This window comes from Lampetra fluviatilis, chromosome 39 (assembly GCF_964198595.1).
Source record: "Lampetra fluviatilis chromosome 39, kcLamFluv1.1, whole genome shotgun sequence".
In the NCBI taxonomy this organism is placed as follows: Eukaryota; Metazoa; Chordata; class Hyperoartia; order Petromyzontiformes; family Petromyzontidae; genus Lampetra; species Lampetra fluviatilis.
In genome coordinates this window covers 10,342,841-10,362,985 of record NC_136313.1, presented here as the reverse complement: position 1 = coordinate 10,362,985, position 20,145 = coordinate 10,342,841, and the positions used below count along the sequence as shown (strand labels likewise).

The following is a 20,145-nucleotide window of genomic DNA, read 5'->3' as shown; positions in this document are numbered from 1 at the left end:
TTCAATCTCGACCCTGATGCCTGTATATTTGGAGTTTGCATATTCTCCTCGTGGTTGTGTGGATTTTTCTCCAGGTCCTCTGGTTTTTCCCTCCACATTGAGAATCAACATTACGCGTTCAGAGTATTTGGCTGCTATAAATTTCCACGTGATGATAAGCCACTTCGTTGAACTATCATTTGTGGCCAGGTCACTTCTGAAAAAAGCTACACAGCTCAGTGGGCCTTAGCTGGTAATATAAAAAGTTAACCGTTTTAGTTTGTGTTCACAAGTGCAGAACGACACGGTGACGCGCAAGGACGGGCTGCTCGAGGACACGTTCAAGGGCAGTGTGGTCATGAGCACCTACCTCGTCGCCTTCATCGTCAGTGACTTCAAGAGCATCTCCAACAAAACGAAGCACGGAACCAACGTACGTAGCGCCGTGCACATCAGCTCCCTTACAATGCCCGACCACCTACGTCTCTCTCGTTTGAATGCACTCCCTTTGGGAGTGTTTACTGTGATGTGGAGTTGGTCATACGTCCCGGAATAAGATGGAGCTTGGCCGATCGCTGACACCGGTTTCAGGCTCGGCGTTCTATAAGTGGCTGTGGTTTTCTGCACCTCCGTGCGAAAACATGCACACGTTACAAATTCTACAGTGTATTGAGATGCAATGTGCACGAGGAGTGCAATGTTAAATAAAATAATAAAAACGTTTGAGTTGTTGTTTTTGTCAACATGAGTTGCATTGAGATAAGATGGTAGCAGCCCTGGACCATGAGGGATGGTGACAGAAATTAGGAAGCCATCATCCGGCGTGGATTAACAAAGGGCTGAATATGTACACAATGTACGCATTGTTAGAGTATTTAAAATGAGGCTTTTCATTGAGCCCTTACCATTGTGTGGAAAATGCAAAACTTTCCAGTGTGTGTCTGTGGTCATCCAAAACATAACCATCCAACATATAAGGACGTAATGCCCGATCCACAAATACGTATGAGACATCAGAGCGATGATACACTACGCTACTCCTGACGCTGTTATTTGGCTTGACCACCTTAATGTGAAATTGTAGTTATTGCTCTGCATCTACATCAGCAGCCGTACGAAAGAAGAAGAAGATTGGGTGAAAAAAACGAATCGACGCAAGGTATAATTTGGTATATATTCACGCCGCAAGATGTGGGTCGTGCGTACTGAGCCATGACGGATGGGAACTGGTTTGGCTGCGTTACGCACCTCCGTGCCAGCATCTCTCCTGCAAAAAGAATTGCTTCACCGGACTGTACGTCGCCAGTACCCAGTGAAAGCACGTAGCCAACGGTAGTGATGGTCCATAATAGAGGTTTTTTGAGGTTAGATCGCGTAAATATATAAATGTGTCGTTAAATCCGCCACCACCCGACACAGCCAGCTAATAAGGGTTGTCACGTAAACAGAACGTGGCCAATTCGTCACTAGTACAGCATGCCGGTGTATTGGACAGCCAAGCCACAACATTTACAATCGGAGTACGACGTTTCGCCAGTAATATTACAACTAGCTTCGTCAGGTGACAGCCAGATTTGGCTCTCCAACACACCGGTGTGCTGTACTAGTGACGAATTGGCATGCTCTGTTTACATGACGACCCTTACTAGTTGGCTGTAGCGGGTTTAACGACATATATTTACGCGATCTTACCCAAAAAAACCTCTGGATGATATTGGTCGCGAAAGCCTGCTACGTGCTAGGTAGTGATGGTAATGGCAGTGCAATTTGTCCACAGGTGTCGATCTACACATCCCCTGGCAAGGAGCAGCAGGGGAGTTTTGCGCTGGAAAATGCCATCAAGTTCTTGGATTTCTACGAGGAATTGTTCAACATCTCCTATCCACTGCCCAAGCAAGGTGCTGCCTCTATTGTTGCGTCTTGAACTGTCCTCATCCACACCACACAATTCCTTTTGATGATCACGCCTCAGATTAGCACAGTTGCACCTCCGATTTAGCACGGTTGGCTTGCGTACGTTGCGAAAGAATTAAAACTGCATACATATTTTAATGCAGGGCACACAGTGAAGAGGCTCGTTGGAGGCAAGGGTTCATCGTGCGCGTTCAGATGCGCTTCTGCGGCCGTCTGGAACGCTCTTCATTCCGATATTATAAAGCCACCTGGAGCTATGCACTTTTAAATCGAGATTGAAAACTCATTCCTTGTGAACTGCTTTTTGTGTTTAGTTTGTCGTCCTTCCCCCACACCTCCGATTAGCACCGTTGGCTACGTACGGTGCGAAAGAAATTCATACATACAAGAGTCGGTTTATCACGTAGATTTGTGAAACTCTCAAACACGCTAGATTGAGGTGAACAAGAGATGGCTGTGGAGCAAGTGTAGTTTTTCAACTTGTGTGTCCAGACATTTGCGTATTAGCACCTCCTTTGCAAAGGGTTTTTCAGTTCTTGTGATTCATCAAATGCAGGATCCTCCTAAAAATAATCTTGAGACTCAATGAGGCTTTCCTGGATGAATAAATAAAAGGCATTATTGTTTATTCTATCCAAACTTGTTCTTCTCAATCTCACTTAATACTTACCTCTGCGTGCATCTCATTAAACACTTGTTTTGCTGATACAGGTCTGAAATGCAATAGAGATGCGTGATTTACGTGCCACTCACAAATGTGATCAATCTTTTATGTTTTTAAATCCCATCATTTTGTGATCCCCCGTCCCTCTGTCCCCTCCAACTGCCCCCTTTTACATGTGTTCTGATGCCCTTTGATTCCCCCTGTCCCTACGACTCCTTCACCCCCCCCCCCTCCAGACCTCGTGGCAATCCCAGATTTTGCGGCCGGGGCCATGGAGAACTGGGGACTCATCACGTACCGCGAGACGGCGTTGCTGTTGAGCCCCAAGGCCTCGGGCGTGCGGGACACTCTGTGGGTCGCTCAGGTCATCGCGCACGAGCTCGCTCACCAGGTGAGCTTGTGACCGGCGCGTGCACCGCCGCTCTCCGCACCGCCATCTCGCGCCCCCGTGGGATAGTCTAACGTGCTGTTTTCGTCATCCTCGTCTGTCCTGCCGTGGTCGTGGACCGACGCGTTCTCAGGGGACCTAGAACGATTCGCTTCCTCGCACCATTCAGCGGAAGAACATATTCTACTTTGTCTCGTTTGTACCGTCGCGTGTTTTCTGTCTTGTTTGCCTGTCCCTTGGCGTATAGCCTTACATGATCAGCCTCGTGGATCATTTTGTTATCGGCTCGACTCGAGCTGTGACTGATAATATACGCGGTGTAAGATGGCTTGTGGTGTGTATTTTGACAGATGCGATTTCTGCTGTGGCGTTTTAAGTTTGCGCAACTTAAGGGATGCAAACAGATATGTTGTTGGAAAATTAATGGCATGACCACCACTGTCATTAAAGTTCTTTTTATATGGAGGCTTTCATGACCAATATTATGATTCATATCATTGGACCTTTTTGCCAGTATCAAAGTATGAATAATCATCATCGGTGTTACCCTTTCTGGCAATAAAACAGGTGTTAAGATGTTCAAACACCAATTAGATACCTTTTGTAAGGAATCAAGTGCGCATTAGTCACACGTGCTTGTGGTGAACTGATTTGGTGTTTTATTGCCAGAAAGGGGAAAGCCTATTGTTTCATCATTTTTATCCTGCCAAAAGGTCCCATCGATACAACTGCTCACCCCGAGCTAGAAATGCTCTGATAGTGGCATTGGCTTTTTACCGTTCTCCTTTTGGGGTTGTTCTCTGGTCTGACACTGGTGAGACGAGGCCACAAAGAAGGCTGTCTCTGGCGTAGGTCAGTCAGTTTCAAAGACAATGCCATATAACACATTCCTGCGGAGGGAGCTGGTAGGAACGTTGGGTTGCTCGGTCAATGGCCATGGTCATTCCTCAAATATGACCGACTGTGAGGGCGGGCACAAGCCGGCGTGAGTAGGTTAAACGTTGAGTTTTATCAGGGCACCACGGGGTGACCAGCCCCTCCCCACCCAACCCCACCCCTCCCACCCCCCACCCAGCCCCACCCCACCCAACCCCACCCCTCCCACCCCCCACCCAGCCCCACCCAGCCCCTCCCCACCTTCCCCACCCAGCCGCTCCCCACCCTCCCCACCCAGCCCCTCCCCACCAGCCCCTCCCCACCTTCCCCTCCCCACCTTCCCCTCCCCACCCAGCCCCTCCTTGCATGACAGACGGACACAATAATCCCCTGTGGGCTGGTGTAACCAGGAGGTTTCTACCAGTATTATCACAGCATGTTTTGTTTGCATGTTCACCACAAGTACGTGTGGTTAATGCATCCTTGGTGCCTTGCAAAATGTTTCTATTTGGTGTTTGAACATCTTAACACCTGTTGTATTGGCAGACAATGTAAAACCTATTCTTATTATGATTCATAATTCAGTTATTTTGGTTTGTGTGTGTATATTGAACTTCTTTCGCACTGTACAATTGTCATTATATTGTTTGTGCATGCCAACATTCCTCCTCTGGTTTGGCTGAAAAACCAAATCAATTGGCAGCCATAACGTGGCAACTTGATTTCATTGGCCCTGTCGGTTGGCGGAGGGTTACAGTTAAACACTAACATACCTACAAAGATCTAATCCAGACTTTTCATACATCGCAATTAAAGTGGTATCTGTGATCAGAATTATTAATCAGCGTCCGCTGTGGTTGGTTGCTGACACGGCGCGTATTTCTCTCTCTTGTTGCTCGGGCGTCTGCACAGTGGTTCGGGAACCTGGTGACCATGAACTGGTGGAACGACCTTTGGCTCAACGAGGGCTTTGCCACCTTCATGGAGTTCGTAGCGACCGATTCTCTGAAGCCTGACTGGCTAATGGTACGTACCGCACACCACGCCTCTCCCCCCACCACACCTCTCCCCCCACCACGCTTCTCCCCTCTCCCCCCACCACGCCACACGCGAGCTCCACAAGCTGGGAACGCAACAAACACCACGCCACCACTTATTGGCGTACACTCGTTTGGGGTGTGCGTTTCCCCCTGCTGGCAGCCCTTACTTGGCAGTGAAGCAAAGCGAAATTAACCCCCACGAGCCTGCTGTGTGGACAGACCCCCATTCAGCAGAGGATTGACAAAAGGAGCGTAAATGTACAGACTGCGAAGGTTCTTGCATTGTCTTTGAAACGGATTGACCTCCACCAGCTGCTCAACTCGAGATATTAACACTTTAATACTTACAATGATACAATGGAACAGGAAGTGTTAGGATATTCAAACACCAAATAGATGGCTTTTGCAAGGCAACGAGGCTGCGTTAACCTACATACTTGGGGCAAAACATGCAAACAAACGTACATTTAAACTGATTTGGTGTCTTAGTGCTACAAAGGGTAACACCTATTCTTATTGTTTCATAATTTTGATACTGGCAAAGAAGTCCCATAGACTGCTCAACCCGAGCCACAAATGCGCTGATTCTTGCGTTCTCTTGCTCCTGTTCGCCTGTTGGCGTCCTCTGGTCTGTCACTTGAGACGAGGCCATAGAGAAGGCAGCTGTCTCTGGTGTAGGCCAATCAATTTTAAAGACAATGCATCATCAATTATCAGAGCATGTGTGTTTGCATGTTTTGTCACAAGTATGTGTGGTTAATGCAGACTTGATGCCTTGCAATGGATGTCTATTTGGTTTTTGAACATTTTAACACCTCCTGTGTTAATGGCAGAAAGGTTAAAGCAAATTATTTTTAAAATAATTTTGATACTGGGAAAAAAGGTCCCAGGTTGTTGTGTGTCTGGTAGTATGTGTGTGATGTCTTTGTACTGTAGTGGTTAGTGCACTGCGCTACGAACCCGGCGACCCGACTTCGTTTGCTGCTCACGGCCAATGTCCATATGTCTGTACCCGTGATCTCTGCGAGGTCGACTCGGCCTTGCATGAGTACCTGGTGTGGTCTGTAAATATTGGCACTGGGGAGACAAAGGCAGCCTTGCTGTGGTCCGGGCCACCCCACTCCCTCGTGTACCATGCCGGCCTTCATAGGTGCTCGCAAATAGCACTTACCCCAACAGTCTGTTGAAAGCTATAGGTGGGGGCAGGGGGGTGGGGGTCTGTGTGCGTGTGGGCTGTAATTGCACTGTGTGGTGGTGGTGTTGGTGTGCAGCAGTTGTGCATGGTGGCGTCCAGTGCTCCCTGAGCTGCATTGGCTTCCGGTTGCCAAACGAATACATGACAAGGTTGCACTCGTTACACACAAAGTGCTTGCCACAAATGAACCACAATACCTTGCTGATCTCGTCAAGAAGCATACACCATCACGCGAACTCCGGTCACAACGGCTTTTGGCTAGCCATCGAACAAAGACCGTCTGGAATGCTCTTCATTCCGACATTAGGAAGCCACTGGAGCTATGCACTTTTAAATTTAGATTAAAAATGTCTTCAGAACTGCTTACGATTAGCACAGTTGGCTACGTACGGTGCTAAAGAAGTTGAAAATACATACAACATACATAGCTGGATGTACTCCGTGCCTGTTCTGTACGGTGCATTCCATGTACATGCGGCACCGAGTGTAACCGCAGCTGTCCTCCTCTGTGCCCTGCGCTTGCAGATGGACGCCTTCCTCACGGAGGTGGTGATGGAAGCTCTGACCCAGGACTCGCTACCTTCCTCACACGCCATCTCATCCGTGGCCGTCGGCACCATGCAGATCGGAGAGATGTTTGACTCCGTCTCCTACAACAAGGTGCCATGCCCCTCTACGCCATTCGTACCGTTCTCGGCCTAATCCCGTCCCTTAAAAAAACTCAACTCTTTTTAATTTTACCAGGTAAGGCCCACTGAGCTATAGAGTTCTCTTTGAGAAGCGGGTGCCAATTTCGGTGAATCCAAGTGCTGAATTAAGCATTGCCTCGGCCAATCAGTGACGTCCATTTATGAGCGTTTAGACCTCGACTGCTTTGTTTACATTACATGTTCTGTTTTGGCAGTGAAAACAGCTCGCTTGCAGACTCTGTGATTTCAACATGTAATTCCTATACAGTAAAACCTTGGATTGCGAGTAACTTGGTCTGCGAGTGTTTTGCAAGACAAGCAAATTTTTTTAATAAATATTAATTTGATAAACGAGCGAGGTCTTGCAATACGAGCAGTACGTACAGTATACGCTTTGTCTGCCGAGCGTCACGTGATCACAACTGAGCCGATGGTTCTTCTTTCTCTCTCGCTGCGGGATTGTGGGTAATCGTTTCCCATGCTCGGTCTCAGTCGGCGTGCCTCGCTCGTATCGTCAACATCCGTGCGAGCGTATCTGCTTACTATCGTGTTGTGACCACGAGTGTGTGCGTAGTGACTGTTCTTTAGTAACTGTACTGCAAGTGAAAGTCGTCCAACACAATAACCCTCGTCTCCCTCACACCAGCCACGATTAAATTAAATTTATAAATTTGATTACTTTATATTACATTTTAATAATAAAAATATAAAAAGGTATTTTGTATTAATCTTTTTTATATGAATACAGTATTTTTGGGTTATGGAACGAATCATCCGAGTTTCCATTAATTCTTATGGGTAAATTCGCTTTGATATACGAGTGCTTTGGATTGGAACACGTTTCTGGAACGAATTATGCTCGCAATTCAAGGTTTTTCTATATTCTTTTAACCGTTATTTCGGTTCACAGTAGCTTTAGAGGAACGGTGATTTACGTGGATACAGTTCTGTTCTATCAACATAATTGTAACATTCACGCATCATTTGTATGAATCGTAAGTAATTGATTCCCACACTCACATATCTTGCGTTTAACGAATCGATTTTAATTGATTTATCGATGTATCCATGTGTGTCTGTCATGTGCTTTGTGCCGCAACTGGTGGACAGATCAGGGTGCGAGGCTCACGGTCAGTGTCATGAGAGCAGAATTAACGAATAAACCTTGACTCATTCGTCAATAACGCTGACTTTTAAAAAAAAAATGACGTTTCAGGCAATAGTCCTTCTTCATAGAACATTAGAGCAGCGTGGAGTGGTAGGGAGGGGACACAAGGAGGGAGAGGAGGGAGAGAGTCTGTGCTGCCTGCAAGAGATCTAAAAGTTCTTCAAGATTGAAGCTTGCAATTTAGTTCTTCAGTTTAAAAGGGAAGATAACAAACTTTGACTTGAAACTTTCGTGACTGCAGGAATTCATTTTCTTTGGTGTTTTCGGTAAAGTCACGTAGATAGAAAAAGAAAAATAAAGTGAATACAAATTAAGTGATCGTCCCTCCTCCTGAAGGCGATCACTTGTGTTGTGATCGAAACGTCGTGGTTTTTGTTTTATTTTTATTATTTTTCTATCAACGTGACTTTACTGAAAGAACCAAAGAATATGATATTAAACTGTTAAATGCAAATAAGACACATCCATGTGTTTATTATTTTCATTGTTTACATCAGTTTGCTTAGATTATCACAAAGAGTAATACAAAGTACTGATAATCCAAACTCTTGAACTGCCTGCATCTAAACCGCCCGCATCCCGACTTGGTTTGCATTCTTTTGCTTTCTGCTGTACAACACGCAGCTGAAGGCACGCCTGCTTTCCCATCCTCGCGACGCTCCTGAGTGTCGAGTTGAATCTCGGCGTCCCTCCACCGTCCCTCCACCGTCGTCTGACGAGCGTTCCTCCGGACCCGCGCCACTCGCGCGCCCCCCCCCCCCCGCGCGTGTGCAGGGGGCGAGCGTGCTGAACATGCTGCGCACGTTTCTGACGCCCGCCGTATTTGTGGAGGGCATACGGGACTACCTGCTCGTGCACAGCTACAGCAACGCGCACACCGACGACCTCTGGGAGTCGTTGACGCAGGTGAGGCGCAAGGGGTTAGCGGCGTAACGACGCCGTGAGCTTGTGCGGCAACCGACCGCCAACTATGCGCACCTGCAGCACAGCAAAGCCACCGCACAGTGCAATTACAGCGCAATGGACAAATGTCCCCCGTATAGCCTTAACAGACTCTTGGGGCAAGTGCTCTTAGTGAGTAGCACCTATGAAGGCCGGCACGGCACACGAGGGAGTGGGTAACCGTACCAGGTACTTATTTAAGGCCAAGGTGACCTAGGAGAGATCCACGAGTTCAGATATAAACGTCGTGGATGTTGGCCATGCGCCGTAATCGTCGAAGTGGTAGTGTGTGCCCGTGATCTGGCGCTTTTTCCGGGGGAGAGTCGGTGGATCCAGGCAGATTTGTGGAACTCCCTGACATGCTGGGGCGCTTGCTGGCGGTCCTGAGTTGGCAGTACAGTAGGTGGGGCTTTGAGTAGTGTCTCTGTGTTCATTGGAGTGTTGTTATCCCTCTCCTATTTGTGAGTTTTCTCTGCTGGGTGCTCTGCTATTCTACCCACAGGCTAAACACTCTGTAAAAAACGAACATTTCCAAACATCCCTATGTATGTTGAACTTCTTTTGCAACGTACATAGCTAACAGTGCTGATCTGAGGTGAAAATTCCTCCTGGGAAAGAGTTTGTTACTCACAGCGGTTTTTGCTCGATTGGTAAATTACATTATTATTCTTATCGTTTCTCCCGCAGCAGCGTTGGCAGGAGTCGTGCTAAGAAACAGGATTTTTTTAAGGCTTCGGTTCACTTAAGTCTGGCATGGCCTGTGGGGACACATGATTCACTTTAGCATCCACTCGGGGCTAACGGTCATCCCCATCAGCTGGTAAAACTTGCGTGAAACATTCTGAGAATATCACAAGTAGTTGACGTAAGTGAACAACACTAAACCATTTTCCCGTGATGAAAGAAACGCTCGTAATGTTGGAACACAGTCCACGTTGTGCCTTTCCTGTTTGAAAATTGTTGTACAGTGATCTCTTGTCTTTCGTAGGACAATGTTAAATCAGGAATCGTGGGCTATAATGGTGTCCCGCACCTTCGATGAGCACAATTGGCTACGTACGGCGTGAAAGAAGTTCAACATATACATATACTAGCTTTACTACCCGGCTTCGCCCGGGGCTTGGATTAACCACACCCAGCCGCCTTTGTCCCCCCAGTGGTGATGTTCACACACCACACCAGTTACTCGTTTGAGGCTGAGTCGACCTAGGGAAGGCCCAGGAGCGGTTGAAATAATCGTCACCGGTAGTGACCATGAGCGGGAATCGAACTCGGGTCGCCGAGTTCGTAGCGCAGCACGCTCACCGCTACACTACAATGCGTTTAATCTTCCGCATGCGCGGGTCACATGACAGATTTGACGTCATATCGCTTACTTGCCGTGCAAAAAATATATGCATTATTGAGCTCCCCCCCCCCAAAAAAAAAAGTGTATTTTAATAATTTTTGCATGGTGTACAGTCTGGAAAGTACTCACATGGCAAATTTCAAGTTTGTTGCATGTCGAGAAGTACGCTAAACAATTTGAACAGACACACATAATCACAACTTTGCCTTTTATATATATGGAGATATACGTGTCATTTGGGGGTTTTTGTTCGGACTGTACAAATGGGACGTCATATTATAGTAAATTGAACAAAGTGGGAACGTTGTAATGAGTTTTGTTGCAGTAGATTAAGGGATAAACATACGGTGATGTAATAGCCAAATCGAGGAGCTTGCGTATGAATCGGCCCCATATATAATAATATAATAATTACTTATGTATCCTGGAAATGGACACTTGAGACTAAGTACTTTATTTCAGTAGGCTCCTCCATTGGGATGTTAGCCTAACATCAGTCACATTGTTATGTTTAGCTCTTGGGTGGAAACCAGAGAACCTGGAGGAGACCTACGCTGAACTGGGGGAGAACAGAGAACATCGACACAGAAAGGCACCCAAGGCGGGAATGGAACCCATGTGGTTCTTACTGCAGGGCACAAGTGTTAGAACTGGGCCATGCTGCCGACCTAATAACCAGTGTCCTTACAAGGCTGGGGTTGTGAATGGCGTTGCATTGTGAAGTGTCATGACTGGAACTTACAGGAAGACTCAACCCACGCAAAGAATCAAAGTTGGGCACTTGGATTCTAACCCAGGTCCTCAGCAGTGCCCGGCTAAGTGCTCGGAGCCCTGTCCCGGCTGCCACGCCTCAACACCTCTTATCTCGTGTATACTTACCCAAACTGTGTGTCCCGAGCTGTCTAACGTGAGTTTGAAATGCAATCGGTGAAAAATTAATTTACTCTTAGGCATGTTTTAGTTACAGGACTTTTAAGATAAGGTAATAATGTTTGGGTTGCAACTTCCTTTAACTCATGCAGTGACCCTGTCCAGTGGAAAAAAATTATCATAGCTTGTGGCCGTGTGTTTGGTGAGGCAGGAGTGCTATATGTAGGGGAGATTGGGCGCTAACGAAGAACACTCAAAAGGAGGTGTTGGCATTTGAGTAGAGGTGTCTTGAGACAGATGCTAGAAACGTGGTGGCAAGGCGGTAATAAGTATTGCGCAAGGCTGGAAGAGAACATGGCAGGCGATTGTTGTCGATAGAATTGGGCAAAAGCGGTTGAGCTGGCGGGGGGGGGGGGGTACGTGTGTATAGGATGGGTGAGGGCTGGTTGCCGAGACGAACATTGGAGCGGTCTCCACGATTCCGGCATCCCAAGCGGAGGAGCTAAAGAGCAGTTGGTGGAGGTACTGTCAGGACCGATCTTGGACGTCGCATGTTGACTACGCTGCGGCTGCAGCGCCTAGCGGAGGGTGGGGAATGTGCGAGGTGTGGTGGTGATGTCGGCTTTGGCCACGACGACATCTGTCTCGATGCAGCCAAGCTCCTATTAACGACTTTTATTTGACCAGATCAAGCCCCACTGAGCTACGTCGCTCTTTTCCAGAAGCGACCTGGCTGTCACAAATGACAGCTCAACAAAATGGCGCATCACGTGCATATGTATCGCAGCCAAATACTTGTGGAGGGAAAATCCGGAGGACCCAGAGAAAAATCCACGCGACCACGGGAAGAACACGCAAACTCCAAATATACAGGCATCCTGGTCGGGATTGAACCCATGACTTTCTGTATACCAGACGAGGTGTTCAACATCTCGACACCGTGGCTCTGGGTGTCAGACGCGGTCCGGCCGCATGCACTGATGCCTTCTTTATTGAGGGCGATATTGGCACGTAAAATAAATATGGACTGTTTGACGAGTGCGCACGCCTGTATCCGCCGTGCGAGCGCAGAGCGCGGACCAGCATTTGGGGCACTCCGTCAATGTGACGGAGGTGATGGGGACCTGGGTGAGGCAGCGCGGCTTCCCGCTGCTCACGCTCGCCGCCGTCAAGGAATTAAAGATCGCATACAAGCAAGAGCCGTTTCCCATCGAGTCTGCAGAAACATCTATCGCACCAAGGTAAAAACGTATAGCATGCGGCAGCGGCGTATGGTTATTGCCACACCCCACCCCCTCTTGTGCAGTCACGGCCTTAGCTGGTTCTTTGTGTGCTATATATTTGTATGTTGAACAACTTTCGCACCGTACATCGCCAACCGTGCCCCTGCATGCGAGAGCTTTGTTGCTCTGTAAAGTTGTCACGCCTAAGATCAAATTACTCGGAATGCATTACATCGTGGGCTGCTGTGCAAGGTTGAGCCTGGATAACGTTTGGATGGGCTATCGCCGTTCAAGAACGGGCATCATGGGCTGCTGCGGGGCTACGTTGTCATCCGAGCACAGTGCAGAAAAATCCGTTGTTGTGCTGTACCATGCTCCCAATATATATACTTCATGCCTTAATCAACCCGTACTAACCAGGACGGCAAACTACGGTTAAATAACACCCATGACCCACACGGTGTGGGGGAAACCCTCATCCCGCAGTGGATTGACCAAAAGGGCCCTACGTGTGCAATGTTGTCATGCATTTGTTACGCTTGTCTGTTTGAACAGCAGCCTGTGGCAAATCCCACTCACCTTCATCACCAGCGACAACTCAACCTCGCAAAGCAAGCTCATCACGGATAAACAAGGTTCTGTTTGCTCTGTCAGCGCCACTCACTTTATCGTTGGTTTATGCGAGGGGGCTGTTAACGATGCGTTCATTATTCCGTTGCGGCCAGTTGATACGACCAGCCACGCCACATGTGGGTGCGAAAACCGATATCATCCTGAAGCCTTGCTCCATTATCTTCTCCAAGCTTGCCTTAGTGAGTGGCCTTCCCTTTTCTGCTCTGTCGCCCATAGTTCAGCATGACGCTTGTGTTACTCAGGAAAGTCCTCGCCGAGTCTCTAGACTTTTTTTCAGTAGGGTCCTGCCTAAGCTTTCGCAGTACGGAAGGGGCGATGCTGCTTTGTGTAAAATCCCAATTGAGTCATTAGAATTTTTAATAAACTTTAACCAATGCCAGCTACATTGTGTGTTTTTTTTGTTTTAGCTGTGCAGTAAATCTTACATAAAACTTTCAACAAACGTTGCATGGAATGCCCTCAACTGGATCAGACATTGGAAGCTAAGTAGGTAGGGGCCTGGATAGTGCTTTGGTGGATGACCACATGCCCAGCCCGGATAGGGCTACAGGGATACGTGGTGGTCGGAGAGGGCAGTACAGCAACATTCATTGCTGTACAGCTCCTGCCTCTCTCTCTCCCCGCCTTCCCAACCCAGACTGACCAGAGTGGTCAAGTATGGTCAGCTAACCCCCATTTAACCCGCGCTACGGGGGGGAGGAGACCTTCATCCAGCAATGCTTCTTCACAAAGGGCTCTACATGTGTAGGGGTGTTACGCTGCACATGTACAAAGGTCTATAAATGTGGAAATGGCTTCCTGTCTACCACCTAAATATGTCCCCTTCGATTCAAACTTTTTGTTGAATCCCTCGTGTTCTGTCTCTCGCACACACCACATTCGTGCACCTATATTGCCGCCCCCCCCCCCCCAACAGGAGATATAGCGGTGACGAAGTCGACGGAGTGGATAAAGGCCAACACGAACATGACGGGCTTCTACGTGGTGGACTACGGGAAGGACGGCTGGGTCACCTTCGCCAATAAACTGACAACCTCGAAGAGCTTCCTCTCCCCCGCAGACCGTGCCAACCTCCTCAATGATGTCTTCTACCTCCTCAAGTGAGAGGCTCTCGCCGTGGCTGAGTTTTTTGTGGGGAGCGGTGGCGCATTGGTTGGCACACTGCGCTTAGAACCCGACGGCCCGAGTTTGATTCGCGCTTACGGCCAACATTGGTGACGGATATCTGAACCGGGCTCAGGCCTCCCCTAGGTCCCCTCAGCTTGATACGAGTACCTGGTGTGGTGTAAACATTGGGGAGACAATTGCAGTCCTGGCGTGGTGCTGGCCACCCACCCCCTCGTGTGCCGTACCGGCCTTCATAGGTGCTTGCCAAACAGCACTTTCCTCATCAGTCTGTTGAAGGCGATAAGGGAGCTCTTTTAACTTTGGTAGTGGTATTGATATGCTGGGACGATGGTGTGGTAATGATGCTGGGCCCTTACTGCTATAAACTTGCTGTGAATTTATCATCGTCGGTGTCCCCTCTGTCCAGTGTGAAATGGCTTCACAAGATTTTAAATGCTGGTTTTCCAGTAACAAAAAGATTTCTTGCTGAAATGTGCATTGAGGAACTGCTCGACTTCCCCACGCAAAGTGGTACCTATTTTATGGACACCAGAACGATGATTGTATAATGTTAGGTTTATGCACGCTTGCTGTTTTTATACACATGTTTGCTTTAGTGTATTACCAAGGGGGGTTCTCCCTTGTAAAAACACCGGGCTACCACCTTGTTGTAAATGGTGTCAATCTACAGCCAGGCTTCTGTCGATCCACTGCCAATTGAGGGCCTCTGCCCTATGTTCTTGCGGGTTGCGGAGCCTATTTAACCATACTTCACCATGCCGGTCAGTGTGGATTGATGGAGGCAGGGAGCATAGATGTAGCACGGAATTAATGAACCTACAATTGTTTTTTTTGCTGCACTGCCTTCTGCTCACGCCGTATCCTCGCAGTAGCCGACATCAGGTGTCTTATACGCTGTGGTCTCCCCTTCGTATACGCTGTGGTATCCAGGCTTAGCTTCTGGGATCTGATGAGATCGGGAGCACCCAGGTGATTTGGTTCTCGGTTGTAAAGTATACGACCGAATCGATGAAAATATGAGTGTATAAAACTGTAAATTATAAAGCCTGATGTTCACTTTTAAAATTGCTAAGCGGTTAATAAAGCTCCATCGACAAGCATCAACTTTTTAAAGTTACTTTTTCAGACAAAAGGAGGTAGGTGGTGAAAGAGCATCTATTTAACAGTGTCAATAAAGATTCATAAATAGATTTTCTTTTGTTAGGCCACTTAAAGATCATAATATCGGCTGCTAAAACTTAAGTGTTCATGTTTGCTCATGTTGCATAATCTCTAAAGGGGAAATGACGCGAGTTCCTACCCCTCTCTCATTGGAGCTTTGTTCTTTGTCCCCCCGCGTTTCAGCGTTGGCCGAGTAGATGTCGAAGATGCCATGCCGCTACTGTCCTTCCTCCCCAACGAAACGAACGTCACTCCGTGGAAGGTGGCGCTGATGCACCTGGACCGAGTGCTGCTCATCCTCTCCTCCCACACCAATGACGTCCAGCTGCTGCAGGTTTGGAACTGGCCGCACCCAGGCCGCTGGGATCCACTGGGACCTGGCTGCATTTACACCTCCGCTAGCCCCCCGTGTGTCACAAGTGTACGTGGGCACCAGTTGTCCACGTTGCCTTGGACCGGGCAGGTGTGTGGCTATGTGGGGGGGCGCTGCGGCGCACCGTCTCGGTTTGTGTGCCACCCCGGCTACGTGTAACTGCGCGGCTGCCCAATAGCCAGCCGGTCCACATGGTTGAGGGCTGTCCCTTACGATGAATAGAAGTGGAATGAGAGAGCTGTCTGAACTGAATGAAGTAGCGATTGAGTGGCCCGGGGTGACTTTGGATACGGGCTTGTGGTAGCCAATGCAAGAAGAAGCAGCTGGGATCTCCTGAGAGGGGAGCAGGAGGACTCCCGAGGTCAGAGCTACTGAGCCACCGGGAGTTTAAGCCCGGATCTCTGCAGTGATGGATCCCCCCTTGACGCAGGGCACAACCAAAAAGACAGACGCGTCTCATCTTGTGGGTCAGAGGTCAGAGCGCTGAGCTTGCTCCGCTGTGAATCTTGCCTTTGAGTCCAGGATTCAGTCTGCTGTGATCAAACAGGATTCTTAAGTATAGTGAGGTGATGGTGTCTTCCCAGTCGCCGTTGAGTGTCTCATAAAAACATCCGTCACGTTACATTTGAGTTTCGTGCTTAATTAGACAAAATGCCAGCTTTGAGTATGATATCGGTTTGACTGTCACCCGGCCAACATTTACTTTCAGTGGTAGAGCCCTTGAGGTCAACTACTGTGTGGACCAGAGATCATTTAAAGGGATCTCAGAAGTAGCTCATCATATTCAACCTTCCCTATCATTCCCATACTTCGACCCTCGTGCAACTGCACTGGCTCCCTATCTACTACCGTTGCCTATTCAAATTCCTCACTCTGGTCTACAAATCCCTTCATGGCCTTGCCCCACCATATCAAGCCACTCTTGTATATTTATATGTCGCCTGCTCGCCCTCTACATTCCCAGTCTTTGCTGTCTCTCTCCTCCTCCTCCTCTTCTCGCCCAATCCACGCTTTCGCTCTTTTTCTCTTCCCGCCCCCCTTCACTGGAATAAACTTTCCGTCCACATTAAGCAGTCGCCTTCGCTCACTAGTTTCCGCTCCGCCCTCAAAACTCACTTATTGTTCACCCAGTTCACCCCACCGTTGCTGTTTCCTCTTCATATTCTCATCATATGGCTGGCACTCATTAACCCATTCATTCAATCCATTCTTCATCATTTACTGCCATCAATTTAACTTTTGCCGAATTCACACACCACAGATTAGCCCTATTGCTCCCTGTCATCTATTTCATTCGCCTCATCTCCACCATTACATTCATATGTACCATAGTTAATTCTGTGTAAAGTGCCTTGGATAAGGCGCTAATTAGATTCCTTTAAGAGGATGTAGTGGAACGTGGAGAGTCGATCTGCTCTGCGACCCTTCCCAAGGGGATTCTTTGTCTCGTGACACCGGCAGCACAAGCGGAATACAATTTTGGGGAAAAGGCAATAAAAAAATGGAAAATAATATATCAAATGACAAGCTCCTAACCAGACCATTTCCCTCTGCAGACTCTTTATCTCTAGCGTTGACACTTTTTGTCGTGCTTCTGTATGTATATTGAACTTCTTTTGCACCATATGTAGCCAACCGTGCTAATCGGAGGTGTCTCTGTGAGTGAGACATTTGTTGCATAACGCTGTGTGGAAACTACCTGGTCTGTCACTCCACACGAAGCTTCAGGTCTTCTCAGCCACAGTCATTCCCTCCCTTCTCTATTCTTTCCAAACGTGGACCCCTCTAATGGAACATCTGCGCCGGTTAGAAACATTCGGACTGGCCTGTCTACGTTCCATCCTGGGTTTAACCAGGCTGGATTGTGTGAGGAGCTCACAAATCCTGGAAAGATCTGGACACATTCCCATCGGTGAGCTCCTCCAAAAGGCAAGGCTGCATTGGCTAGGTCATATAGCCTGCATGCCCAGCCACCACATGTCTAAACAGCTTCTGTTTGGCGAGATAGAGGGGGCTAAACGGGTTGAAAAAGAGATGGACTGATGCGGTTTATGAGGATGTGGAGCTGAGTGGACTTGCCAAACACTGGTACCAGCGGTGTCAAGATCGATGTTTAGGAGGCTCGTGAAGGACGCTATTGGACAGTTGGAGGCAGTCGCCCTCCAACAACAACGGAGGGCAAAGAAGAAAAGCTCACAACGAGCGGAGCGCCGGGCAGCTAAAATGTCGCAAGTTGGCAAAGTATGGGGCACAGCTGGTGCATCCGCCAGTCATCTCTGTCAGTCGATCCGTGGCACCTGGGTCTGTCCCGTAACCTGTCGGCGACCCTTTCACACTTCACATGGCCTCAAAGTGCATCTGGCCCGGCACAAGCGCCGTGGTGATGTCACCACCACTCAGTGGTGAATGTCGGCGGCTGCTGCTGCTGCTGTTGTTGTGCGTGAGACAGAAGTACATCGTGAAGCTGGGAGAGGAGCTCCTGCCGCAGCTGCCCTGGAACGAGTCTCGCGAGGAGGCCACGGTGCCCCAGCGCTCTCTGGACGCCGCGCTCGTGTCGGTGCTGTGCGCCTATGGCTCCGCAGAGTGCCTGAACAGGGCCAGGGCTGCGTACAAGCAGTGGAGTACCTCGGAGAGGTGAGGCCCCCCCCCCCCCCGGGTTCCCTTCCCGTTCACCACAAACCTCGTCTTTTTGTCAAGCAAATAAAAGGGACGACATTTCTCAAGTCCTGTGCCGGCAAGACTCTGCACGTTAGCCGTGTCATTCCATGTGTACGATACATGAGTAGTATGATAGGTGAGGACTGGCTTTGAGGGCATTTTTTGTAGGCTCACAAATGACCCTTCCGGTCAATTGGTGGCAGCCAGCAACAAGAGGCGTAGAAGCGACATGCGGGGCAATGAGGAGAGCGTCGGGCGGCTAAAACATTGCAAGTTGGCGTACAGTGCTTGTGTTGCATCCGCCTGTCAGCCCTGTGTGTTTGACTCGAGCCGATTGCGTCACTTGCTTGAATCCTTGGCTACTCCCAGTGCAAGCATAGCGCACCTAGCCTGGCACATTTTGGCGACATCGTCTCAGCTTGGTAACAGATAGTTTTTTCCGCTGACGTTGACGGGAGTGGCGCTGTGTGCGCGTGCAGCCTGTCGGCGGACCTGATGGGCACGGTGCTGCGGGTGGCGGTGCGTGACGGAGACCAGCCCAAGTGGGACAGCGTGCAGGAGCACTACCACAGAGCCAAGTCCAGCACAGAGCAAGCCAAGTACCTGGAAGCACTGGCGAGCACCAGCGACGAGGACCAGCAGTGGAGGTGTGGCAGAGCCACGACCACGGACAGACAAATATTGCACAACCAACAGTCACCGAAATAAAGATTCCACAAGCACAGGCAAATTCACCCCCCATGGAAAGATGTGTCTCGCCTGGTATGCAGGAGATCGTGGGTTCGATCATGATTCTGACGCCTGTATATTTGGAGTCTCCCCGTGATTGCGTGGATTTTTCTTCGGGTCCTCCAGTTTTTCACTCCATATTTAGAAACGTGCATTTAGAGTATTTAGCTGCTATACATTTCCACGTGAAAAGCCACTTTGAGCTTCCATTTGTGGCCAGGTCGCTTCTGAAAAAGAGCTATGCAGCTCAGTGGGCCTTACCTGGTTAAACAAAAAAAAATAGTTTAAATATGTTTTAGTTCTGATGTATAGACTTTCGGGGGGACGTGCTGTGTGCGAGCAGCTACCAAGGCTGGTGTCGCCAGTACCAAGAGTTGCTGTGGATTTGTGGGGGATTGTCCTGCGCATCTACAGGCTGCTGGAGAATGCAACGGCCGGCGTTGAGGTCAGGAGCCAGGAGCTTCCGCGCATCGTGGGCGTGATGGCGCGCACCTCCTGGACTGGGCGTCTAATCACCTGGGACTTCCTGAGGAAGAGATGGGGCCTGCTCGTGGAGAAGTACGATGCCGTGATCCCCCCGATGCCACTATCACCACCTCTACCGCCGCCGCCACTATTGCCACCACAACCATCAGTGGCGTTGCCATTCCCACCGTAGCCTTGATGACCACCGCTGGGGGTCACCCCCCTTGACCACCAGCAGCTCCATTGCTGTCGCTCACTTTAGCCACCACTGGCCACTGCAGTTTACGAGCACCACCACTACTACCACCACCAGTACCGCACGTGGGACTAAACCAGAGCAGAAGCGACTCGCGGAGCAATCTTGGTAGCTCGGGGCGGTGTGGTCACATGATGTCGACGTTTGCCTCCCAACTGCAGCGTTAAGAGACTTGCGTCACGTCTTCGTTTCTTGCGGTTGGCGGTGTCTACTGTGCAGTGTACGGCGCCGTAGTGTTTTTATTTTATATTCGCCGCGGTAATAACCAGGGCGGGTCTGCTGGCTTGCGCAGGTTTTCCTTGGGCTCCTTCGCGCTCTCTAACATGGTGATGTCGGTGACCTCGGGATTCTCCAGCACGTACCACCTCGACCAGGTGGGCGCTCTGCACGCAGACGTGACTGGGATGTCGTGCGACAACGCAGCGGTCGAGACGGAAACACTTAAC

General features: G+C 49.1%; 1 protein-coding gene across 3 annotated transcripts in view; it reads left to right on the top strand.

Annotated features, from left to right (window-relative positions):
- LOC144945989 (endoplasmic reticulum aminopeptidase 1-like) overlaps positions 1 to 20,145 on the top strand; it is a 37,500-nt gene that overhangs the window by 9,380 nt on the left and 7,975 nt on the right. For 2 of the 3 annotated variants that reach the window (XM_078874701.1, XM_078874699.1), the window contains exons 5-18: positions 278 to 412; positions 1,757 to 1,877; positions 2,794 to 2,948; positions 4,734 to 4,847; positions 6,582 to 6,716; positions 8,688 to 8,819; positions 12,145 to 12,314; positions 12,852 to 12,931; positions 13,846 to 14,029; positions 15,402 to 15,552; positions 18,041 to 18,225; positions 18,729 to 18,896; positions 19,393 to 19,536; positions 19,992 to 20,073. In XM_078874701.1, coding sequence (XP_078730827.1) covers positions 278 to 412; positions 1,757 to 1,877; positions 2,794 to 2,948; positions 4,734 to 4,847; positions 6,582 to 6,716; positions 8,688 to 8,819; positions 12,145 to 12,314; positions 12,852 to 12,931; positions 13,846 to 14,029; positions 15,402 to 15,552; positions 18,041 to 18,225; positions 18,729 to 18,896; positions 19,393 to 19,536; positions 19,992 to 20,073 — 1,956 coding nt within the window. The remainder of the gene's footprint in view (positions 1 to 277; positions 413 to 1,756; positions 1,878 to 2,793; positions 2,949 to 4,733; positions 4,848 to 6,581; positions 6,717 to 8,687; positions 8,820 to 12,144; positions 12,315 to 12,851; positions 12,932 to 13,845; positions 14,030 to 15,401; positions 15,553 to 18,040; positions 18,226 to 18,728; positions 18,897 to 19,392; positions 19,537 to 19,991; positions 20,074 to 20,145) is intronic. The other variant, XM_078874702.1, reaches the window with a different exon arrangement.